General features: G+C 36.4%; 2 protein-coding genes across 2 annotated transcripts; one reads left to right on the top strand and one right to left on the bottom strand.

Annotated features, from left to right (window-relative positions):
- Positions 1-9,298: 9,298 nt before the first annotated feature.
- Positions 9,299-12,722, bottom strand: LOC106167799 (uncharacterized). Its single transcript, XM_013546671.2, has 2 exons — positions 12,616-12,722; positions 9,299-10,991 (listed from the first exon to the last, which is right to left on the bottom strand). The coding sequence occupies exon 2, from the start codon at positions 10,918-10,920 to the stop codon at positions 9,931-9,933; it is 990 nt and encodes a 329-aa protein (XP_013402125.2). The 5' UTR covers positions 10,921-10,991; positions 12,616-12,722; the 3' UTR covers positions 9,299-9,930.
- A 91-nt stretch (positions 12,723-12,813) lies between these two features.
- Positions 12,814-14,701, top strand: LOC106167800 (uncharacterized; the record flags this gene model as incomplete). The annotated part of the gene is given in 4 exon segments (XM_013546672.2): positions 12,814-13,052; positions 13,377-13,654; positions 13,906-14,103; positions 14,665-14,701. Coding segments are annotated over 3 exon segments (484 nt in total), but the record flags the coding sequence as incomplete, so codon positions are not given.
- Positions 14,702-15,022: the final 321 nt, after the last annotated feature.

Here is a 15,022-nt window from a genome sequence, read left to right as displayed (position 1 = left end):
TCCGCTTGCTGTTAAAATTCACTATTTTATTCCACAAATATTGTGCATGCGCCTTCCATCGTGCATACTTACATAATTCTTTGAAACATTACTGCCACAAAACTCAACACCGAGGAAATAAGGTGAATGTTTATATTTTTTTATCGATTAATATGTGTACCTATAAAAATGAATTTGTTTTAATATTTTAAAACATGCTGCTACAATGAATGAGTAATAAAACAGTTGATGGGATTCTTTGCCACGCCTTGAAAACATTTCGATATGAAAAGAAACATGCTATGGGGGGGGGGGGGGGGGGGGGGGGGCTTGGGGGAGAAGTAGTTAACGTCGTCGTATAACACATACACAGTACACTATAATAAAGTTTAATTTGCAACATTTATTCATTTATATCGCAAGACGAAGTTAACGCCAGAGCTAAATAGTAACCCATGATCTTTATTACCCATTATTTTAATCGTATCAAAACTTTTCATATGCAATGTTCAATAATGTCAAAAATTCTTTAAAATAATTAAAACCTTATTTGTACAAAGTTAGTTAGCATCAGTTCAGCTCCAACCAGCATGAAGATCGATTCCCTTTTTAAGTGAGGCAAGTCACCCTTACCCTAGGTTCTAGATTTCCGTATTGCCAGGGTAGTCACCCCCTTCACACTACATAAATTACCTTTATAAAGACATTATGCCACAAGGCAAAGGGGTTAGATAGTGTTCTTTAAAGAAGAACTCTAAGTTTGTCTGTCGATCAGCATTCATTAAAGGCGAGTTGCCAAACAGTGACAAGGATCAATCCAAGCATAATCCAGACTAAAATTATTTACAAAATAGATCGCGATGAATACACGTACGCTTTAATAAATAATCCTAATGCGAAAAAATACTAAAAATGGGGGGTTGGATATTTTTCTTTAAAGACTTACCGGTACTGTTGATTGTATCTATCAAAACGTGATTTTTAGCCCTATTTGAGTACAGTCCCACCTGTTTTGAGGGAAAATAGTGCCTTGAGAGCATTTGCTTGATTTTTTTTTTAATTTTCGCATCGATACGACCCCACACCGATAGATTCCCTCATCGAAACGTACCCCCTAAAATTACTGTTGTACGCGCACCGTCACTCCACGACACCAATACTCCTCCGAATCGTTACTTTCCCGCATCGTTGCTTCCCTGCATCATTACCCCCTCCCTCCCCCCCCCCCCCCCCATAAAATTTTCATATATAACTTTCATTGTAACTCATCGATATTATATTTAAAATAGGCCCTATAAATTTGAAAAGCTGTAGCTAGGATCGAGGCTTACCAATTAAATCTAAATAAGCCTATTTCCAAGAATTTTTACTGGGCATAAATTGCAGCATCATTAAAACAATGTACAGTAACACCAGATTAGGCATCTCTGTTGGGGAAGGGTACACAAAGCCTTTTATATCAAGGATAGGAATCAGACAAGGGGATAATCTGAGTCCTACCCTCTTTAATGTGTTCATTGATGATATCAAAGAAATCTTAAAGAACAAAAATAAGGACTGCTCAATTGATGGCCTAAACCACATCCTCTATGCAGATGACCTTGTCCTGTTATCAACTAGCAAGGAAGGACTACAAGGCCACTTATTAGCACTTCAAACATATTGCAGAAAATGGAAGCTTCAGGTAAATGAGAAAAAGTCAAAAGTTGTCATCTTTAACAAACAAGGGAAACTAGACAAGAATATTAACTTCTATATAAATAACAAAATCATAGAATCTGTGAAGAACTTCACATACTTAGGAATAACCTTCACAAACACAGGGTCTTTAAAAAAAGCAATTGAAAACCTGAAACAAAATGCAATGAAAGCATCTTTTGCACTGAAAACAGCACTTTCTTCACACCAAATATCTTCTCCCCTACTATACATGAAACTCTTTGATAAAACCGTCAAGCCAATCTTACTCTATGGTTGTGAAGTTTGGGCAGAGGAACTATTTAAAGATAAGAAAATCTCCCTCCAAAAAATTAATAAAATGCCTTTTGAGCAGCTCCATCTAAAAACGTGTAAGTGGGCTCTTGGTGTACGGAAATATGCAAGCAACAATGCAAGTAGGGCAGAACTTGGAAGGCTGCCACTCTACACAGATATTGCAAAACATGTTTTTAAGTACCAAATTCGTTTCAAAGAACTTGCTCCAAATAGAATCGTGAAACAAATCTATGAAAGAGAAATCCATTTAAAAGGGCCTAGCTGGTCAAGCTCTCTAAAAACTTTTATAGACCTCTGGGGACTGTCAACAGATCTAAACACTGTAGACCCAAACTTACTTCAAGTAAATGTTATTAAAAAAATTGAAGAACTTTTTTGGACCGATCTGCACAGTGACAATAAAAGCAAACTAAGAACCTATAAAGCAATAAAGAAATCCTACACTCCAGAAAATTATCTCACAATGAAAGTCCCTCTAAATGAAATAAAAACACTTGCGAAATTTCGAATCAGCGACCATGACCTAGAAATTGAAAGAGGTCGCTACACAAAACCCAAAAAAACCAGTAGAAAACCGAATATGTCCACATTGCAATGATGTTGAAACAGAAGTGCATTTCCTACTAAAATGTAATGAGCATGTGAACGAAAGAGAAAAAATGATAAAAATGATACCGCCGCAAATGTCATCTGATTTAGAAAAACTTGCCTGGCTTCTCAATCCTCAAAGTGAACACTCCCTAAAAACCGTGTGTCACTTCATCCAACAAACATTTAAAAAAAGACTAGCCTGTCAATAATAATGAGCAAGTCTACCACAATACAGAGCAATGTAATTGTCATTATGTAATATAGGTATTTTTTTATCTTATTATCATTATTATTATTTATTTATTTATTTTTATTGTGATAATAGGTCTAGATTGTACTAAATGTATCTATATACAAGTAGTTTAGAGGGCTTGCAAAATGTACTGAAACATTTTAGTGCTCAATAAATTATTATTATTATTATTATAAATGCGACTTTACCCGATTTATCAAAAGTCATTTGCCACCTCTACATTTCGACTTTTCAATAAGAAACTGGGTAGCATCTAAAAGATTTAAGCTTCAAAAAGTTTGAGACCATAACAGAGTCAGTCATGGGCGCGTTTCGGTGCCACATTTGATCACGCCATGATGGACATATGCAGGCGAAGGACCAGAACAGAGTCTGTCGGAAACAATCTAGTGGCAAGGGACCGAACGTGATCAGATTACCAGGAGAGAGACGTAACAGACTCGTCTCCAATTCACCGTAAATGCGTCAACACCAGCATCTCCTGGATTCTAAAATCTAGAAAAAAATATGTAGGCCTTCTTAAGCATTGTACCAGGACGCAAACCAATCCACTTCAAGAGGACCCATATCTTATACCCCCTTTACACTGGACGGCGTCCTTTCTACGACCATGAAATTTGGAATCGCTGTGGTCTTAATAAGGAGGCATGAGCATTGATTTTGTATCAGAATGAATGCTCAATGATCGGCCAGCTGTAGGCACGTAAAATATTATAATTTTTTAAACCTCAAACGGGGCCTACTGCTGGACGCAGAAAGGACGCCGTCTAGTGTAAAGGGGGCTTTATCAAAGTGTGAGAAAAAAATCTTCACCCAATCATCAACATCCACATGTCTACTTATGTAATTTGCCTGACCTTTTCTTATCCCAGTATCCTTCCATTTCTATTGAATTACTCCACTACGTCATTAGAAGAAAAATATCTAAAATAATAGGTTGTAATTTACCCTTTATGCTACTTCTTTCTTTTATATTTACAATATCTTTGTTATCAGAAAACCCAATTCAATCTCGAACCACTCAGCGTGTTTGCCATGGAATACAGGACCCTGTAAACAGCTAACAGGTCTCTGTAAGTAGAGCTCTCCGTCGCCTCATCAGCCCGTGACACTCCCTTTCAGGTGTCTCCACACAATATCCTCCAAACCCAGTACTACTAGCACCAGAATAAACTACCTTACTGCACTGAGGTTAAAACTGTAAAATTCTGATTTACTACAGCAAGATCTGTACGCTAAGTCCAATTTGACTTTATGCGTCTTTACACACAACATTTTCTGATTCCAAAAATAGAGCACTTTTAAAAAATAACCATGCTAATATACTCCATCATTTAGTTGCGTTACACTTCTCAACACAATAAAAACAGATATAATCTGACCAACAAAACCAGACAGACTTTTAACGTGGACCAATTGACCTCTGCTCTCTTTCGTGCGAATATCAATGCCAGTTCTCTTAATATCTAATATCAAGAATTTTGATTTTGCATAAAATCTGACTTAGCAATCTGACTTTGATCTCAGCACCGTGATGCTCCAATCTATCTTTGTTACTACAGTACCACAGATCATGATATAAATACATCAAAGTTTGAAAACATTACTATCTCCATTTTTTGATTACTTGCCTAGTCAATTAACAAAAAAAGAAGTACTAATGATAACCCAAATGGAAGAAAAAATTAAAATAAACAACCTGCTTATCTTGAATTTTCCACAAAAAAACTCAATAACCCGTATGGAGATAACGGATGTCTAGATGATAATAAGCTGAATCAAGATCAAATTTAATCATCCAATCACCAATTTTATAAACATAAGAGCCGTTCTATAATATTCGTAACTACCAGACTGCATACAGCCATATTTGTTTACTTCTCGTAAATCTAAAATTAATCTTTTTTTTCACTGCTGTGCAATGCTAACTGTTAAAGGGTTACATGTACCAACATTTGATTGCTTAATACACCTTTCAACCAAACCCTTCTTTTATATATTTTCCCCTACTCAAGAATAGCGCTTTTAACAAAAACCTTATTTTTCAATAGTTAAAGCTGCTATCTTTCCTTGTCACACAGCATTTTGTTATAAACGGAAATTTATAACCATTTTTATCAAGTCTAGATAAAAGATGAAGATCCTATTTCTTCCCAAAAAACTTAAATTGGTTCTTAACCTACTTTTCACAAGTATGATTTTCTGATTTTCCTCATGTTCATAATTATGCAACTCAGGCCCGTAGCCAGGGGGAGTTCGGGGGGTTCGAAAGAATCCCCCCCCCCTCCCGTTTTGCCGGGAAAAGGTTCCCTCTGGGTACAATTTTATCTCGGTACATGAAGGTTCCATGGTAAAACGTGAAGTTTTTCAGAAAAAGAGCCCCCTTTTTTAAATTGCCGGACACGGGCCTGATGCATTGATTGAAACTAACGCACTTACCTTTTATCAATACGTCCGCCTTCTTCCCCATACCAGATATTCCCTTATCTCTGGGGTTGGACTCTGGTGGAAGAACTTTCCCCTCTGTAAGTTGGGCACTCATGCCTGAAATGACCCCTTTTCTCCATAAGCGAAGCAAAGTCCCGACCAGCTGCTGCGAAAAATACAACTCCGCTGAGAAGTATCGCTGACCACACCCATCGCCGCTGACATGCCATTGCTCGGCCTGCAGATATAACTTGATTTTTCTGTAGCTCTGGCCTTAGCTATAAACAGCCTCTTGTCGTACTCAGAATCACTAGCGAGATGATTTACAGTATATTCCTTAACAGTTTGCCAGCCGGCAACTTAAGTGTCAGCAATTCTGATAAGATTGTTTCTCTTTCCAAGACTGTAACGCAGTGTCAATTTGTTGGCCACAATAATCTTATACAGTCGAGTCAAACTACTGGTGATTACCTTCTCTTTTCCAAGATAAATTTTTATCGACTTTCAATTATTACAATCATTTGTTGGCCACAATAATCTTATACAGTCGAGTCAAACTACTGGTGATTACCTTCTCTTTTCCAAGATAAATTTTTGTCGACTTTCAATTATTACAATCATTGGCTTCGGCATTAAATGTAGACAGTCTATGGTCGAAATAGTTTTTCGGCTCTTTCTTTTGACTTTCCAATATTTTCATTACATCAGCCAAGGTAAAACGTTTGCCTCCACAGGACTCCTCATCCATGTCGTCTACGGAGTCGTAATCATAAGCGTGTTAACAGTACCGTGTCAATGGCCCGTATAACACGAGCACTCCTCTACACCAATCACGCCCTCTACTGGCGCAGGGGTGGGGTTGGGGGGGTTCGGTCGATACCCCCCCCCCCCCCCCCCGCGCCAGTCCGGTTATTAGAAATGACAGGCCGCTGATGCAAAGCCGACCCTCGCCCCCTCCCACTTTGGCGTGGGGTTCGGGGCCCCCCAGAAAATGTTTTTAGAGATCGAACGGTGCCATTTGGTAAGGTTTAAAACTACGATTCAGCTGGTCAAAATTCTAAATTCAGTAGGGAAGCATTCGTGTGATTTTATTTCGGAAATCGCTTGGGGGTCAGGACCCCCTCCCCCCGACACCTTTCCTAATTCCGCCACTGTGTTTATCGGTTTTTTGATGATAAAAAAGTAGAAATATGGATTTATCGTCTGATAACTAGATATATATGTCAGAGTAAAGTTTTGTTAGTTATGATGATTGAATTCAGTACTTTGGATGTTTGAGCGACCGCATGGAACAACCCAAATTAGTTTACAATTCACAGGTTTTTGAAATATATCGTTAGGCTTACTTTCATTTTTTTAACATGAAATTGGTAGCCAGGTAAAAGTGTTTGATAAAGTTCACATGGATCATATTTATAACCTGCACATGCATTCATTTTTGGCATATAACGATCGAAATATACGTTTCCAAGACTGGTAAAGCGCGAGTAGCGCAAGAGTCCCAATCACTGGTTGCCTACGTGTGGATGTTAACGGTAATAAGTATGCAGAGTTTTTTTATTTAACAATATATAACAATCTTAAACATCCATCTTGAAGTATGCAGAGTTTTTTTTTAAATTTAAACAGGAATTCTTTACTGATAAATGGGCCATGTGATGCTACTTTCGATTTTTCCCTTCGACTGTCTTGAAATCTTGAAAGTGTCTCTAACTCCCCCCCCCCCCCCCCATATCTACACTGCCATACCCGATTATGTTTCGTGAGATCATCTGAGATGTAGTCTGACAATCGAGTTTGAGACATAAGTCTTACGTTATTTTTTTTATCAATGAATATTAATTAAGATAATTTATTTAATGTTAAAATTGAACACGTATTGGATTTTTAAAAATTATTAAATAAATAATAATAATGATAAAAATACCCCCCTATAGGAAATTGCGGATCCGCCCCCGAGTACTGTTCGTTATTGGTTTCTTAATAAAGATCTCGCTGCATGCTGGAAATACACGGATTTATGATGTTACATTTAAGGTGCAATTCTTCTCCGCTTAGATTTTTTTATTACAAATAGAATCTTCAAGAAAACCAGTAATTTTACTTGTTAAGTAGTTCCTAAAATCGCCCTTGGACAGCGTTAAGAATCTCACATTTCCAGGAAGACAGACGCGACAATTTTTCGCTTAAATACTATATATGTATTTTTATGTTTTCAATAATTGACGAATTGAGTGGTGCTTGAAGAAAAGGCGATGGCGCGTTTGTCATCTTCTGTTAAAAACACAACTTAAGTAAAATAAATAAATAAATAAGAAGTCGTGCAATATGTAAACAGTAACCACTGTTGAAGAACGAAGTGAAGTTTACAGATATTTCTCAATAATCACAAAGCCGAGCTGCATACTGTACAAAGTCTGACATGTTAGACAGACTATGTTCTTTGTTACTAAGCAGACCAATTTTAGTGATTTCCTTATTTTTTAACAATATTTTGAATAAAAAAATTGTCATTTTTGGCTCCCAAGAGGGTGGCGCTCTTTAAAAAAAAAAGGGTTTTAAATCAATAATTGTGTTTTGTTAATAGCAATTTTAACCAACTGCAAAGGCTGTGCGGGAGTATCAGTGCAGGGACGTAAAGATGCAGGAGAGTATCGATGGAGGAGGGGGGGGGGGGGGGGGTTTGTAGTATAGGTGTCGGGGAGTATCGGTGCCAAGAAGGAAATGGTCCATTCAAAATAAATGTCTAAACACACCAACATCTCATCATTACATCCCCAAATTGAATCTTTTTAGTACTTCAAAAGGCCCCTCAAGGGCTTGAGAGTGTGTGGATTTTTTTTTCAGTTTACCAAAATGTAAAAAAAAAAAAAAAAAAAAAAACACGTTACGGCACCCCTGGATGACAAAAAATGACCAAATACACCTACCAGACATTATTAAAGACCCAAATTTTATCTTGGTAGTATTTCAAAAAGCTCCCCAGGGGCTTAGGAGGGGGAGGGGGAGTTCCAAGTCTCATAATGAAAATACCAATATGTGAAAAATGAATATTTTGAAAAAGAAAACTAATAACTTGAAGGTAAATATTCAGATCAACCTAGTTTTTGTATTCCACATAAGTCATATTCATCAGGCCTGTAAGTTTGAAAACAAGAGGTCAAATGAGTTTCTATGAAATGTGTTCTGTATTGCAGAAAGTATAATATATCATGATGAAAAAAAAAAACAAAAAACAAACAAAAAAATGGCATAACTTCAAGAAAAATGGTTTGATTATGTTGATATTCAAACTTCACCTGTACTTTATGAATATTGAACAAACCTGTAAGTTTGAACCAGTATGCTGACTGTTTTTCCTTTACATATGTTATCTTAATTTCATTTATGCTGAAAAAAAGTGAAAAAACTGTATTACCTTTGAAAAAATAATCTGATCATGCTGATTTTAGATCTTGTCCTGTATCTTTAAGTTTGGCAACAACGACAGCGACAACAGACGCAGGTTGGTCATATGTACAGACAAGATGTGTCTGTACATAAAAAATCAAAACAGAAAAGAGACAGAGGAAGGGGTAGGGGAATTCAAAAGAAACTGACACAGGTCTTGCAAGTTGAGCTTTAGGATGTTTGCATAATACTAGGTTTTTTGTTATTTGGAGTAAGCATTAAGGACACTAATCACACATCCTCTCATCCAAGGAGTCATGTTTTACAAATTTTTAAGTTAATGACTTTTGTTCAAAAACTTGATTTGAAAGATCTTTTAAGAGCAAGTATTATTTCATTTAAAAATTCTTAATTCTGAGCGATATATACCCAAGTACATAGGCCACTAATGAAAGTTGTTCAAGGCATTAATCATGAGGCTGAGGGTGGCAGTGCATTACTTGCCATACATACAAACAGAGAGAAAGCACTCGCATTTCACAAAAAAAAAAAAAAAAAAAAAAAAAAAAAAAAAAAAAAAAAAAAAAAACCAAATAATGCATATATCACCACAGTCACATTACATCTCTACTTCTGTATTTTCAGAAACTCCGAGGCCATAGGTTTGTTAGAGAAATGTTTCACACCTTTATTTCAAATAATTTCCAAAAATCCACTATAAATGCAGGTCAGAAAATATACCCGAAGTATTTATATAAAGATCATGATCTGCAGCTCCATATTAATAAGGATTAAATTTATGTGATGACTATTAAGTGTATAATTTGAATATAATATCCAAGATAACGGTATAATTCATAAAGATTTGGTAAAAGTTTTTGATATACATGTCACCATATGATAAACTAAAGCCACTGACTTTATACTGTAATAAAGTTTAACTGAAGATATAAAAGGCTGCAATTAAAAAGAATCAAGGTTTTTCTTTTGCTTTATAAGGCTTCAATTCTTCTTCTAATTGAAAAATAAGTGCTTGCTTGTTAAGTTCCTAAAGACAAAATTATTTCTGATTTTTCAGTTACAAACTTTATGCAAGTTAGTAGTGCAACAGTTAAACAGAAATGCCAGTGAAGCCATTCTGTTAAATCTTGCCCGACAGTGGGATAAATCAGAGTTTTCAGTAGTAGACTAATTGTGATATTCATGGCAAAATCATAGAAAATTTAATTCCTTTTTGTCTTCTAAACTGAACCCCTAACAAAGCTTCAAAATAACTCCAGTGCAATAACAAAGTGCTATTCAGCATCAACCTTCAAGTCACTCAAATGCTGTGACATACTATCAATCTCTCGTTTTTCTAGCATGTAGTTTAAATTCTCCGCTTGAGCCGATGGAAATTTTTTAATGTCCAAGTCATCCATGGAACGTGACCTATGAAAGGTCAACCCTGTTGGAAGGTGACTGATCGCCTGCTTCAGTTTCTCTGGGGTGTTTGAATTAGAGGCGCATCTCTTCATCCCTGGCTTCCCGTCTTTATCAACATCCCCATCACTGCCACAAGACGGTCCTTCTCTCGTTGGCGTCTGGCAGTTTCCATTAGAGTTTGTACCAGTTGTACTGCTACATGAACTAGACGGACTACATGTTAAGCCACTGCCTCGGCTAAAGCCACTAGACAAACCTCCAAACTCCAGTGACGACCTCCATGGCACTTCGTAAGGTTTCCTCCAGCGCCGCAAACGCGCCATTTTAAGTCTCATGAGTCGAGTGTTATGATGCTCATCCCTAGGGCTGCGCTGACGGTGATAATTGGACCCCAGACTTAAGTTATTCATATTATCCGCTATTTCAGCAGTTTGCATGTTAAGGTAGCCACGAGTGGATATCACGTTAACACTAGCAGTCTCTGGAAGAGGAGTAGGGGTATTGGTAAAAGATGTGACATAGCTGGGATTCATAGAAATGATCTGGAAAGGAGTCTTTCCAGGACTGTAGTTATTTTCAATATCTGTGTCCCCCGTGCCACACAAACTGCCTCCGCCCACTGTGAAACTGGTGCCTTGCTCGCTCCGAGTGCGTGAGCGCTCACGAAGAAACTGCCTGCGCCCGTCTGTGACTGAACTGAGCATGCCTAACTCATGTAATGCAGCGTCAACGTCCATGTTTCTATTGGGATCCCTTGTTGATGAGGATGAAGATGATGAAGACAGTGCTCTTAATGATGGTGAAGTTTGGCAACAATAACAACTTTTCTGGGATGCAATGTTGGCTGTGATGGCGGTCATTTTGATGCCAAATGTGTCACCTTACTGTTGATGTCATTGTCAGTGCCATCGTTTATTTCATTCCCTGTTACCTGCAATATAAATATTAATACTGTTTATAGAATTCTTATTATGCAAATATTTAGATGTTAGCTGGAAACTTAAGAATATGTCAGGAACTCCCATCATGAATTGATATCCATTTAGTTTCACAACTCCAATGAAGAGTAATCACAATTCAAGTTACTGGTTATATGAAAAAACAGCATAAACCCAAGCTTAACACTTGGTACTAGGTAGTATGACTTCTCAGTGAGATCAGCCATTATCAAGGGGGTTGAACTCCCTAAGATAAAAATACAGTACATTGAACAGGAATAGCGAGACTGCCATTTAGCAAAAAAGTTGGAAAATATGGCATGATATCAAGACAGAAACCTTGTCTAATTATATTATTGGCTCCCAAGAAGTCAGAAATTGGCCAATAGTCAGAAAAATATTATCCCTGATTGAATAGATTGATATCTCAGACATTTTATCTTTTTACACACACTATGTATAACTTAATCAAAATAATATGTGCATGGAATAACAACAAATTGGATGTCTTCATCCCAAATGTGCCAATTAAATACATGTATAACACACTCAGGTGATAAACTTACAAGTACTTATCAAATTCATTGGCCCAGGTCTAATTAAATTAAATTTAATTAAAAAAAAACAAAAAACTGAAATTAACACCTTGAGATTAAACAGGCTTCCTTTTAGAAATAAAAATAAAACATGGGATGTTCAACTGGTTATTAAAGAAAAACGACTTCAACATCTACTATGAGCATTTATAAAAGGAATTGGAGTGCATATCACAGCTGAAAAAATCCACTGGCCCAGGCAGGCCAGTAACTGACCATTTTTCAGAAATGTCACTGGCCTGGTCCAATTTTTACTGGCATTGGCAGTCGGGCCAGTGGTCAACGTCGCAGACTGTGCATCAAAAGGCTGTATATGTGGGCCAGTCTCCCAAAGTCAATCTTATCAGTGCCAGGAATAAATGCATTTAAACACAACTGGATAATCACTAAAGACCCATACCAACCAAATTTAGAAGAAAAAGGCGGCGACTGTATCCACCAATTAGCAGAAAGGATGTTAGTACACTAATTGTAGCACTTTGCCTGAAAAGACTCGAACTCAATTCTCAAGACCATGTCTATGCACATATCACATGTACCTAACATGATATGAAAATAGTCCAACAAGGGTTTATTAAGGTTTCTTACACTTGAAAACTGTGCGTGTCAGAATTTATAAAAATCTCTGGCGCCTGCCTCATCTACATACATGTACGAGTGAATCTAAATATTTTTTACTACCTCATCTAAAATACCGGTTATTTGAAAGGGGATTAACATTTCACTGATCTCTCACACATATAAATCATTTACTACAAAACTGTCCTTATAAATCCTATGGACAACAGCCTCCCACTCACTATTAATAGGAAAGGCAGGCGAACAAAAATGTAAACATTGAGAACCACAAATATTATGGAAACGGGTAAGCGAATGCCGATGAAAAATAAATACATGAAACATCCTACATCTCATCAATAATCCGATTAAATTTAGAGTTTTTCAGTACTAAACGCAGTTGATGTCATTCTGCTAGGTTACAACCACAGAGGTGTATATAGTCCATAAATTGCGACTTTACCTGTAAACATGACCCTCATTTTACTCAGCTGATTGACAAATCACAACATGTCCGAGGAGGCAACGAGATTTCCCAGAGTTCTTGGCGAGAGTTGCCGAAGACACTGCCCCCTAACGGCAAAGAGGAGAAAGTACCATTCAAGTACTTTGCCAAAGTTATTATATGTTTAAATTTCAAAATTTCAGGACTGAATCTTAACATAAATATTTTAATAGTGGTATATATTAGCTTTGGTTCTCTTTCTTAAGTTATCCGTGCACATTCGCCGAGCACCAGCACTAGCTTCCGGTATGACGTCATAGGTTTTTCCAACTTTCGTTTTGTCAACCAGACGATAGGGCTGTTACGATTTGTTACGTCTACGCTTCATTTAATGCCGCTGTCTAGCTGTCCTACCAACCACCAAGGACCAATTTTTATTTAAAAAGATTCACCAGGTAAGAGAGATTTTGACTGTTTAGCAAAACGAAACTAAATTGCAGGTTAAACAATAGAGCACATTGATCGTTTTAGACGGGAAATAAAAAATTAAACGGAAGCTCACGCCCATTATGAAAAAAGTCCCACGTACAGACAATGTTCTTTAAAAAAAAACAGAAAAAAATCTGATAGAATTTTGATGATTTGAAAAGGTATATACGTTGTACTGTATTAATGTCAATTTGAAACACTTAATTCATTTACAAGGGTATTTGTGTTTGTGTCAAAAAACACCACTGTGACTCTGTGATCGATTCCCAATTTAATATTTAATGTTACAGGTGCTGAACTAAACAATATATAGAGCACTATGGGAATATCACTAGATGCATGGAGGCTTAGAATAGGATGCTTTGCACATCGCAAAATTCGGGCAGCTCCATCTGGAACTCTGCCAAATCTTCAGAAAGCAATAAGTGATGAGTTAGGGGGGTGTATTCTGCTGGTGATAATGATGATGATATCCCTGCTGCTCTTTTTGTCTGGAGATGTTGAGATGAACCCAGGACCTCCTATGTATCAGCCTGAACACAGTGACGGAAAACAACCTAGGAAAACAGTAAGTCAGAGTGACGATCATATGAAGGTTTTTATGACATTTTTAGCATTGATGTCTTTTATATTTGGGTATATATCTGATTGTTTTTTTACAAATTTACTAATACTATGTAATTATTTATACAGTCATTACTGTTATTAGTATTAATAAGTTCTGTTAAGCATATAATATTTGGTTTTAATGCTTGATGAAATGTAAAAGAGTTAAAATTATAAATTTGTTTGAGTTTCATCTTGCAGTTTTTTTTTCAGGAGGCTAGTAGAGCACAGCAACAACAGGGCACAGGTTTGAGGGAATCCATTCTGAAAGGAGAGAAATATATGGAAAAAGGATGTTGGCAGGAGGCAACTGATGTTTTTAACAAATTGATTTATTGCGTGCCCCCTTTAGGAGACCCAAGCTTGGCTTGTAGACTTTTTTGTAACAGAGCAAGGTGTCATCTTTCCCAGGTAACTATATTCTTACCAATGCATTCTTTTTACCTTCTAAAATTTATCCAGACTTAGTAATTTATGCAAACTGTAAGTTTTATTTAGACTTTGATAATGTTCATGTGAAGGTAAAAAGTTTGCAAACAAGTTTCTAAATTTGAACCCACAGAAGGGAAGGGTTAAATACAACCAACACCTTAAAAATTAAATCAGTTATGTAATTTTTTGTGATTCATTTGTTTGTTTTTTTTTTAGCCAATTGGAGCATTTATTTTTTTGAGCTTATTTTGTCTTTAATATATATATTTTTTACTTTCATTATTCATTCATATCAGCTTAGATCCATCATGCCTACTTATATTTCAGTTAATAGGGTCAAAGTACAGTCTTTATCTGTTGATAACTATGTCGAGACAAATGTTACTTTGTTAAAACAGGGCAGTGTCAAAGTGTTAACTGGATATATTACTTATCTTATCTACAAAGGCAGTCTGATACATTTAAGAATGCTTCTTTAATCTGTTATTATTATTATTATTATTATTATTATTATTATTATTATTATTATTATTATTTCAGGGGTTTGTTCTGCTTGCAGTGAAAGATGTCCACTCTGGTGAGTGTTTGATGAATGTTTCAACCTTCTATTTTATCTTAAATGGAAATTATGTGACATGGATGTTAATTTCTCATATTTTTCACGTCACACATACTTTGTATCATGTTGATGTCTCTTTTCTAAGGCATATCCACATGAGGTACCAAAACTTGTACCACAAAGAACAAGTGTCCAATAAACAATAATTGTCTGATTGTGTGATTTGGGGGTAATTAAAATGTAAATAGGGGGAGCTGGTGTGCTTCTTGTACCAGTGCTAGTAGTAGTATCACATCACTCAAAAACTGGTACTCCAGCTATCAATTTAATCAAAAATTT

The sequence above is a fragment of the Lingula anatina genome, unplaced genomic scaffold (genome assembly GCF_051362555.1).
Source record: "Lingula anatina isolate TDL-2025a unplaced genomic scaffold, LinAna3.0 unanchor81, whole genome shotgun sequence".
Classification (NCBI taxonomy): Eukaryota; Metazoa; Brachiopoda; class Lingulata; order Lingulida; family Lingulidae; genus Lingula; species Lingula anatina.
The sequence above is the reverse complement of the archived record's forward strand: the minus strand, read 5'-3'. Positions and strand labels throughout refer to the sequence as shown.

Coding starts and splice junctions, on each gene's coding strand:
- LOC106167799 (XM_013546671.2), bottom strand. CDS start 10,920: ATGACCGCCATCACAGCCAACATTGCATCCCAGAAAAGTTGTTATTGT.